At 35.2% G+C, this 10,781-nt stretch overlaps 1 protein-coding gene across 1 annotated transcript; it reads left to right on the forward strand.

Annotated features, from left to right (window-relative positions):
• The first annotated feature begins 9,974 nt into the window (after window positions 1-9,974).
• On the forward strand, window positions 9,975-10,526 carry LOC117180194. The gene has a single exon (XM_033372574.1). It carries the CDS (start codon window positions 9,975-9,977, stop codon window positions 10,524-10,526), a length of 552 nt encoding a protein of 183 aa, XP_033228465.1.
• Window positions 10,527-10,781: the final 255 nt, after the last annotated feature.

Below are 10,781 nucleotides of genomic sequence, written 5' to 3' on the forward strand. Positions count from 1 at the left end.
TTTAAAAATTTGCAGTAGTGTTTTACGTAAGCTTGAAATGAAAGGAGTTTAACCAATTATGTATTCTCTTGCTGTTGTTAGCAAGTACATCATTGGTAAAACCCATTGTTTAAGTATACAAGAGCGAAAGAGACAGGCTGTCTCAATGCCGGCTACCAGAGGTATGAAAAGGCCTTTAGCTTTCGTCGTAGCAGTTTCCACATATCTTGGGTTTCGCCTTGTCTTTGTTTAAAAGGTGTGGTGCCCATTGATGCCGGTATTTGAAAATATTTATACATAAATTATCGATTTTAGCCGCTATGTACTGCGTGTTCCTTTTTTTCAAAATGAATGTTATATATGTATAGTACACGTTAATTGCAGTAATTACTGCTATCGCGAGTTAACCCTCGTTCTTGGGGTCATTTTTTAAATTTCCAGAGCATTTTAGGTTTTTAGACAAATCTAAAACTTGAGCTTAAAAGTCATCTAAATCTCGACAATATGTTCACGTACAAGAAAAGGGATATTTATTACGACTAATGTATAATTTATTAGAAATTAATTATTAATTTTAATAAACCGAGTCACTTTGAAAAAAAAAATTTTTTAACTTATTCTTACAATTTTAAAATATTTGGATTTCGTTTAAGTCTGTTTCAAAGATAACATATTTTCAGTATTTTGAATTTCCCGCGTTGCCCTAACCTCCATGTGAATTGGAAATATTCTGTACACGTAAAAACGACTTACCTGATCATATCCTTTTGCCCATAGAGTTAAACCACTTATTTTTCTGAAATTTAAAGACATTTTCCAAATCTCTCTGGAGATATCTGAAGAAAAATTTACAAAAACTGAAAATTTTTTGTTTCGACCTAGCAGCACTGCTTATAATAATGATTTTAAAATATACTATGTATTTAAAAATGACTAGAAAAATACATTCTGAAGTTTTTTAAAACTTTATTTACGTTACTGCAACTAGGAGGAACTCCTCCACGTGGTGTACGAGTCAGAATTCTTGAAGCTTGCCACCATGCACGAAGATTGTAAAAATTAATTTATAATTTTTAAATCTGATTATTTCAAACTGAGTTCAAAATTACGAAATATAAAAAGCAAGGCTGTTTAGAAATGGCCTGATTTACGGCTTAGCTGTATGAGAATTAGTGAATTACTTGCTCTAAAATATTCGATGCTTCGATAAACTTGCTTCAATTCATTCCCGTTTTTATAAATTTCACCGAAGATTACACGAAGATTAGAGCTCTAACTGTAATCCATCGACATTTGTCTTATTTGAGCCACGAAATAATTCTTTCCTGATTCTATTCAAAATTAATTTGCAAGGAAACAAATGGTCTAACTGTTAGAGGTTTAGAAAAAACTCCGAGGATGAGAAACACATTCGGTCCATTAAGTACGTTAAATTTTTGGAGGAAAAAAGGGAGACAATAAAATCATTCAAATACATCATCGATTCTGAGGTTCTTTTCACAATTTATTGTATTAGTTATTACGAAAATTTTATGTTTATCGTATTTATTTATTACACATTAATAAGCTTGTTTATATAGCTAAAATTTTGTAATAAGGACAACCCTAGAATTTCACCGTGCAATTCCAGACAATTACACCATCTCCCGACGAAATGGCGGTAACGTTTTAGCTGTTACCAGGTCTCACCACCGTGAGATAGGTTCCAGTCTGGCATGGACTCAATACGACGAACTGGCAAAAGCCTTGTGCACTCTGAGGACACAGAGCGACCCAAGGATGACCGCCTTCAGCATTTTTCTTGCAAATGTCTTAGCATTTCATTGACATGCAGGGATGCTTTTCAGGCTATAAACCATCGAAAGCTAGGCCCCTCTGGGAATAAATACGATTAGGATGATCATCTTAACAGAATATTTTGCATATAATAGTCAAAACCCGCTCATAGGGTCTTTATGCCGCTCTTTTGTTTCATTCTCCTTATTCTTATTTTCTACTAGGTTTTCCTGAGAGCTTTTGGTGAAGTGGTATCATTGGGTATCTTTTGGATATAGGTCGTTCCCGTAATCATTAGAATCGTCTCAGCTTTAAACTTAAAATGTGGCAGCGGTATGCTAATGTGAAAATGATATCGTCTTCGCACACCAAAATCAGAGCCTACGTATTTGACTTCAATAAGGATGATTTAAGGACAGCGAACATTTTCTGAAACTTCGACTGATCATTTGAAGGTTTAGGCATTTTGAATTTTAAATTTCAGCACTTAGGGGGCTTTTATCAACCACTAAGTCCATTTTTAAGGAATTTTTGACGCCCCCCCCCCCCTCCCCAAAGTAATCCTTTTCCCGAGTTTTCATATATATTTTAGCCATTGCGTGGCACTAGATTGACCCCCTTCTCGAACCACGTAGTTTTTTGGAGGGTTCCTTATACTGTTTTTGTATCCTAATCTTTGACAGTTATGCTCTTCCAGGATTTCAAATGTTGGCACTTGTGCCGTTTTGTTTTGCTACGCTTTAGCGCTTAAACCCTTTCGGAATTCCTATCGTTGACGTTTATGCCCTTTAGGAAGTCCAAACCTTCGCAGAAATGCTCTTTCGGTGTTGCAAAGTTTGGCACTCATATCCTTATGTTGTACTAAACTTTGGCAAATAGCTCTTTTGGAATTCCAAACTTTGGCGCTCATGCCTTTTTAAAGTTTGAAACTTTGGCACTTAAGATCTTTAAAGAATATCCAAAATTTGGTGCCCGAGTCCTTTTGGAATTCCAAACATTGGCAGTAATGCACTTTTGGTGTTCCAGATTTTTGCACTTATGCCTTTTTGCTTTGTTAAACTTTGGCGCTTAAGTTCTTTTGAGATTATAGCATTTGGCTTTCATGCCCTTTTGGAGCTCCAAACTTCTTCGCTCATGCCATTTTGGAGTTAAAAAATTTGTCACTTAAGTCTTCTTAAAGTGTAAAACGTTAATGCTCATTCCGTGCAGAATCAGCCCCCTGTTTCTTCATTGCTCGGTTTTCTATGATAAGTAGATTCTTCCTGATGTTCACAATCATAGTATTATTACTTACTACAATTTTATGTATCAGGAATTAATTATGAAGTGATCCCTCCTAAAAATTGAAAGTATCCAGATGATGTGCCCAGAACTTTGCTTCCCTTCTTTCTGAATATCGAGCTGCCTTACAAACCTCACCGAGTGTCTCACTCTCCGACTTCTTTCCGATCATTTTCGACTTTCGCCGAATGTTTTCGATTTCTTTTCTAATGGCGCCAAATGTTTTAATTTATTTCTGAATAACTCTATACTTTACCTTCACCGAGTAAATCTAACGCCTTTCCAAATGGAATAGAAAAAATATATTTTCGTAAAAATAATTTATTGTTATCTTTAACGCAATTCAAATTGTAGTCATACTATTAATTTCTGTTGAATTCAACAAAGACAATCCCTAAAAACTTAAAAATAGGGAAATTTCATAACTTAGAAAGACTTTCTGATTTTCGTACATCACGTAAATTATTGTTGCACATTATCACATCTAAATGTTTCAAATTTCGAATATTCCATTTGTCCAGATTTTTACTCTCGGCACTGGAAGAAACTATGGGAAATTAGGAATATCCGAAATTTGGTCTAATTTTCATCAAGAAACTTTGGAAAAGATCTGAAGGTATCTCGTATCTGCTTGTCTCAAGCGGTCATTTTCTCTAAGATTCTCCCTTACTCAATCATTCACTCGCTTCCAGTTATGCAATCGATAGTAAGCATGCGAATGCAATAATACTCGGTTGAACCATAAAAATTAACTAAATCTCATTATATGTTTTGAAAAATGTCTTCAATGAATGTCAACCACTACCAATCATAATGAGTCTTGTAGATCTCACAACAAACATAATCACATTTAATTGCTTTGTGTCAAATGATCTTTGGTTCAAAAACGACTTCAGTGCAATAGAATAAATGCCATAATCGATAGCATGTTCTCATTTTTTACTTAATCCTTTGTAATCTAGTATGTCTTACTATGTCCTGTTCCCAACTATTTTGTTCTACTTTGTGCTCTTTTTTGAAACTTTTATGGCCTATTTTGTCATATTTTTTAAACATTTACATTCTACTTTGTCCTCTTTTAAAACAAATTTGTGTCCGACGTTGTGCAGTTATTTTTGTAGTTAATCTGGTTTCTTTTTTTTAGCGTCAATATAGAAATGGAGCCAGGCGATGCTTCTACAAGTCCACCCTGCTTAAAGTGCTGGATAGAATCCCAAAGAAAGTCCGGATAGACCCGGGACTTTACCAGACCTATCCGGGTCTATCCGGGACTTTTACGAGACGCTGCGACATATATTTATTCGGGTCTTATCTATTCCTATCCGGCATATCTTTGGCATAAAACTTCGTATCCAGGTCTATCCGCAACCGGTGTGGTTCAATTGAAAATTCGATCCGGATTTTATCCGGTTCTAGTCAAGATATAATCGGCACAAAATTTCTTGTCTGGGTCTACCTGGGACCTGTACAGGGCGCTTCTAAATTCTATCCGTGTCTTATCAGGTTCTAGCCGGGATGTAATCGGCATACAGGTTCATATCCAGGTCTATCCGGGACCTGTGCGGGTCAATTGAAATTTCCATCCGGGTCTTATCCGGTTCTAGCAGGGATATAATCGGCATAAAATTTCGTGTTCGGGTATATCCGGGTCCTATTCAGGGCTTTTCTAAATTCTATCCGGATCTTATCCGGTTCTAGCGAGGCCCGACGAGCAGGAAGTTTGATCTGAGTATTTTAATATGATGTGATGGAAATGCAGATAACTTTCTCGAGAAAATATTCAAAACGTAAAAATTATTCTTAAATGCTATGATAGTATGTCATGTTCCATTATTTTGTCGATCGATGACCTTTCACTTTCCCGAAATACAATCAACTGTCCGAAATTTGAGACGAGAGTACCCGATCTGACACACTAACCTCAATTTCTGATATTTTATTTCGTGACACTGAAAGCTCCCTAATCGACAAAAAGAATGGAACGTGACTGAGAAAATAGTTCTGCACTTGAGAAATATTCCAAAGCTATTACACATATGAACAGTTGTCAACAACGCATGTTCTAAAAATCATTATTATTGTTCGTATACCTTTATTGATTCAAAATAGACCCGCGCTTTTTGGCACACGCGCAGTTGGAAAATTGGCTTAGAGTGGGCGTATCGATACTAGGCTGAAGCAGCCAATGAACGTTGCTGGATACAAAAATATCTTGACGATTCGCGGTAGAGGTAAGGGTCCCTCCATAGGTGGACATTCGTGAGCGTATATGTTTCACGACGGGTGAAAGAGGTGGAAGTTTACTGTAATTCAATTTGCAAGCCTTGTAAATGCATTTATTTGAAAATTAATTCCGGTGTCCAAAAATACAGAACACAACTTCTTGCACTTCTAACCTAGTTCCATGGTAGTAACTCGGTAAATTGTTTAAAATGTTATAAATTTAAATTTGTTATTTTTAAATCAATCATCTATAATTTATTTTCAATTACTATCATACTAAATTAATCGCCTCTTTGATACAGCAAAACACATTAACTAATGTGTTTTTTAGAAGCATGTCTTTAAGAAGAACAAGCATTCATACAAGCATTGGAAGAATAACAAGTATTTATACAAGAATTTTTTATTCTGTCTATTAGTTATTTGTCTATGATCTTAAACTGTTTCCGTTGTTTATATGCTAACTATATTAAGCTATCATAGCCTATACTTGATCTCAACTCATGCGCAAATCTACAACAAAATCTCGACAAATTTTCAGATTGATATAAGGTTAATAAATTAAAATGTAACACTTCTAAATGCAAAATTTTGTTTTTTCTTGGAAGTCATAATACTCCAATATCTTCTGACTGTAGATATATTACAAATGGCGTGGAATTTGAAAGAGCATTCTCCATAATCGGTCTAGGCTTCAAGTTCGACACGCTCCTTACATTTAAAATACATATAGATAAAATGGTATTTTATGATAAAAAATATCTAGGATTGTTACTCCAAGTGTGTAGAAACTTCAATAATACTGAAACTATACAGACATTACTTAACACACTTGTAAGATCAAAGCTTGAGTCCGGCTTAATTTTTTTTTGATCTCACTTTTGAAATTACATACAAAATTTTTGAAATATTAGCATTGCCTAAGTCAAATCCTGGCAATCCTAAAAACAAAAACAAATTTATTAAGATTAAAATTCCAATTCTACAACATTAAATGATTTTCCAAACCTTTTCAAAAGAGTCTTCTTAAAAAACATTCGTGTCTTTTTACATTCTCATCAGAGAAGGTATTAGATTTGTGTAAAATTTGAGCCCCCCCCCCAGTTTTTGTCAAATATCCACGTTTTGAGACCCCCTGAATAAAAAAACAGGTTTTTACGAATGTGTCTGTCTGTATGGCTATGTCTGTGAGCACGATAACTTTTGAAAAAATAATCTATTGAATTGCCTTTTGGTACACTCTTTTAGTTTGCTAAACTAAAGGTCAAGTTCATTAGCCAGCCATTTTGGATTACAAAATTCCAAAAAACACACGAACATGAACATTTTATGCCAAATAACGCACGGTATGAAAAAAGTAAAAAAAAATTTTTTTTTGCTTTTTGAATTCCCTACAAGATTATCATAAGAACTTTTTGAATTATCTTGGGAAATCAAAAATTCAACTTTTGACACCATACAAAATAGTTTTTGTTAAAAGGTCAACGTTTTGAGACCCCCTGAATCCGAAAAGCAGGTTTTTATGAACGTGTCTATCTGTATATCTATCTGTCTGTCTTTAGGTCTGTCTATCTATGGGAACGATTACTTTTGAAAAAAATTAATCAAGTAGATTGGCTTTTGGTACACTCTTTTAGTGTCCTAAGCTAAATGCCAAGTTCGTTAGTCAGACATTTTGGATAAAAATACTAAAAATGAGCCCAGTTTGAAAATTTTCGAGTACACATTTGTTCATGATTCAAAAATTCTGTGTACAGTTGTTCATAGTACTTGAAAATAAAAATGTTATTTTTCTATAGCCCTACAAGGTTATCATATCAACTTTTTGAATTAAAAAAAAAAAAAAAAAATTATCGCACAAAAACTAATCAAAAATTGCATTTTTCGGTTAAACTATACAAGAAAGGAAAAAAAAATAATAAGACAAACATTATGCACCCAAAAATATCTACAAATTTGTTATTAATCACTTTTGATAGTTCACGCAGTTTTTGTATTTATTTATAAAAAAAAACATGGAAAATGTCAAAAATTAAATTTTTGGACACACGACACAAGCTAAGCCAAAATAAATAGATAACATTTTTTCACCGAAGGTGTAGCAAAAAAATGCTTATTAATGGTTTTTTTACATTCTCGTCAGAGAAGATATTACATATGTGTAAAATTTGACCCCCCCCCCATTTTTTGTCAAAAGCCCACGTTCTGAGACCCCCTAAATCCGAAAAATAGGTTTTTACGAAAGTGTCTGTCTGTATGTATTTATGCCTGTCTGTCTGTCAGCACGATAACTCTTAAAAAATAATTCTATTAGAATGGCCTCTGTTACACTCTTTTAGTGTCCTAAAATAAAGGTCCAGTTCGTTAGCCAGCCATTTTGGATAAAAATTGAAAAAGTGAGTACTCTTTGAATATTTTTGAGACTATTTTTTCAAAAGTCCAGAATGCTCTGTACTGTTATTCGTAGTATTTAAAAAGTCAAACAATTTATCTAATCACTTTTCCGATCAAATTAAAAATTATTAGTGTTATAGAATTTACAACATTACAAAAAAACACACGAAAATGAACCTTTTAAACCAATCAACGGATAATATGAAAAAATGGCAAGAAAAGAAAAAATTTTATTCCTAAATTCCCTAGAAGGTTATCATAACAACTTTTTGAATTTTCTTGATGAACCAAAAATTAAATTTGACAGCATATGAAAAAATGGGAAGAAAAGAAAAAATTTTAATTCTAAATTCCCTAGAAGGTTCTCATAACAACTTTTTGAATTTTCTGGATAAATCAAAAATTAAATTTCGCAGTATAAAAAATAATGGAAAATCCAAAAGTTACATTTTTTACAAACAACATTTTTACAGTATTTCAAATGTAATATTTCATTTTAAAAAAAAAAAAATATATATATATACATAATTTAAAAGTTAAAAGACGGTAAATCTGCTCATTTGACCGTATGGGTAAACTTTAAACAATAAAGAAAACATGGGAAATGAGCAGAATCAGTTTATGGAAAAACGACAAAAGTTGCAATAAAACGTTTAATTACATTTTTTAAAAAGAATGTGAGATAAATATATTATCGAGCGCGAAGCGCGAGAAACAACTGTCGCGCGCCCTAGGCACATTTTCGAAAATTACTTTACCAGCGTTCTCTGGCAATTATTTTGAGTGGTCCAATTTTTCGGACTTGTTTAAATCTCTCATTTCAGAAAATACAGAAATCGCGAATATTGTTAAATTACATCATTTAAAAACAAATTTAACAGGAGAGCTGGCTCAGCTCCTGAAAAACATTCCGGTCACGAACGAAAATTACAAGCGTGCGCGGAATTTGTTAGTAAAACGTTATGAGAATAATAGAATATTAATAAATTCTCACTTTTCTGTTCTCTTCTCGTTAAGGAAACAGCTTCGAATTTGAAGGATCTTGTCAATACAGCTAAAGAAAATTTGAGGCGATTCTGGAAGGCAATCCAGCTTACTTAAAGGATTCTTCAAGTTCAAAGTCGAATGACAAATCACAGGGGTTAAACTATGGAAGGGGAAACCGCGGGTCGAACAAGAGTTCTGCATCATCATCTCACCTTTCAACAGATCAGTCTCACAACTCTCAACAAGTTTGAAAATGTTTCGGATGTGGGCAAGCACACTTCTTGATGTATTGCGCATTATCTCAGCATTCATCATGTGACTCGACTGAGAACAAAAGGTTTATTACCTACAGCTGTTATCAAGGTTAAATCAATTATTGGTGCTTCAGTGTTTGTGCGTGCACTTCTTCATCAGGGGTTTAAAGTGTGTCTCGTGTATTCTTGCACCACGTTTCGAATTCAACTTCGGATGTCCCTGGACGCGCTCGTGCTTCCGCATTTTACTCGATACAGCCCATGTTTCGAAAAGGACAATGGAAGTTAGTCTCATCTTTGAGGTTTAAATCTAACGGTACCAGACTTCGAAAACTTAAAAATAATTGACGTGATCATTGGGGAAGACGCTTGTCCTTATTTGCTCCTTCCGAACATTGGAAAAGGTCCCTTTAACCTTCCTGCTGCTCAGGAAATGCACTTCCGTTGGACCCTATTTGGGAAAACTACTGGAGATTTGTTACATAAAACAACTGAAAAGCCTTCCTGAATACTAGGGGTGCATGTTTTCGTGCCAAATACCGCAGACTTTGACCTGCAAAGGTTTTAGGAGGAACAAGAGGTTTCATCAAAGTCCTTACTGACGTCTGAAGAACCGGAGTGTAACAAATTCTTCATGTCACCTCATTCACGCACTCCTGCAGGAGGATATGTTGTTCGTCTTCCTATGAAGCAAGACATTGTCTCATTTGGCAATTCTTTTCGACCAACCTTTCGGATGCTTTCGCGCATGGAACGTCGCTTCGCGAGTGATGCTTCCTTCTTAAGGGCTTATGAGGAATTTTTTAAGGGATACGAAAGTCTTGGCCACATAATGGCTGATACTGAGTCTTCTATTCGTTAAGACTCTTCTCGCTCCTTTCACCTTCTACATCACGGGATATGGCGTGAATCAAGCGCTACCACCAAGTTGAGAGTAGTCTTCAATGGATCTCAGAAGACTGAATCTGTAATTTCGTTCATTGCATTTCTACACACGGAGTCACACTACTTCCAAGTCAAGTCGACATTGTACTTCGTTAAAGATGTTTTCACATAGCTGTCTGTGCTGACACAGAGAAAATGTACAGACAAGTCCAGGTACACAGAGACGATCAGGATCTTCAACTGATCCTGTGGAGAAAACCGCCAAATATTTTAGTTGAAACGTATAGTCTTACTACTGTTGCTTACGGTTTGTTTTCTGCTCCTTTTCTTGCATTTCGTTGCATTCAACAACTCGCCAATGATGAGGGTGAAAATTATCCAAAAGCAGCAGAAGTTGTACATCGAGGGACTTACGTGGACAACGTAATCACAGGTGCAGATAACTTCGAGGAGGCAATTTCTTTACAGAATCAATTGCATCAACGTTTCACAGCGGGCGGCTTTCCATTTCGCAAATGGATGTCAAGTGATTCTGATCTACTAGAAAAAATTCCACATGAACTTCGAGCATCGTCTCAGCTTCTAACCATGGAATTCAAGCAATCGTTTTATATGCTGGGCCTTTCTTGGAATCCTCAACAAGGTGTAATAACTTTCGAAGTCCATTTACCAGCCTGTCTAAATGTCATCACAAAACGTACAGTTTTGAGTCAGATAGATCAGCTGTTTGATCCGCTGGAATGTTAGAGTCCAGTTGTAATAACAGCCAAGATCCCCATTCAAACTCTCTGACTTTTAAAGATCGCCTCGGACGATCCTCTTCCGAACAAGATTCACTAATGTTGGCTTGCATATCGAGACAACCTCTGTGACATATCCTCAATTGAAGTGCCTCGTTGGATAAAATTTAGTTCATCCTATGGTTCCTGTGATCTGCATGGATTCACCGATGCTTTGGAGCGAGTCTTCGCCGCAGCACTTTATCTACTTCTGACCTCTGAT

This window comes from Belonocnema kinseyi, chromosome 1, assembly GCF_010883055.1.
Source record: "Belonocnema kinseyi isolate 2016_QV_RU_SX_M_011 chromosome 1, B_treatae_v1, whole genome shotgun sequence".
Classification (NCBI taxonomy): Eukaryota; Metazoa; Arthropoda; class Insecta; order Hymenoptera; family Cynipidae; genus Belonocnema; species Belonocnema kinseyi.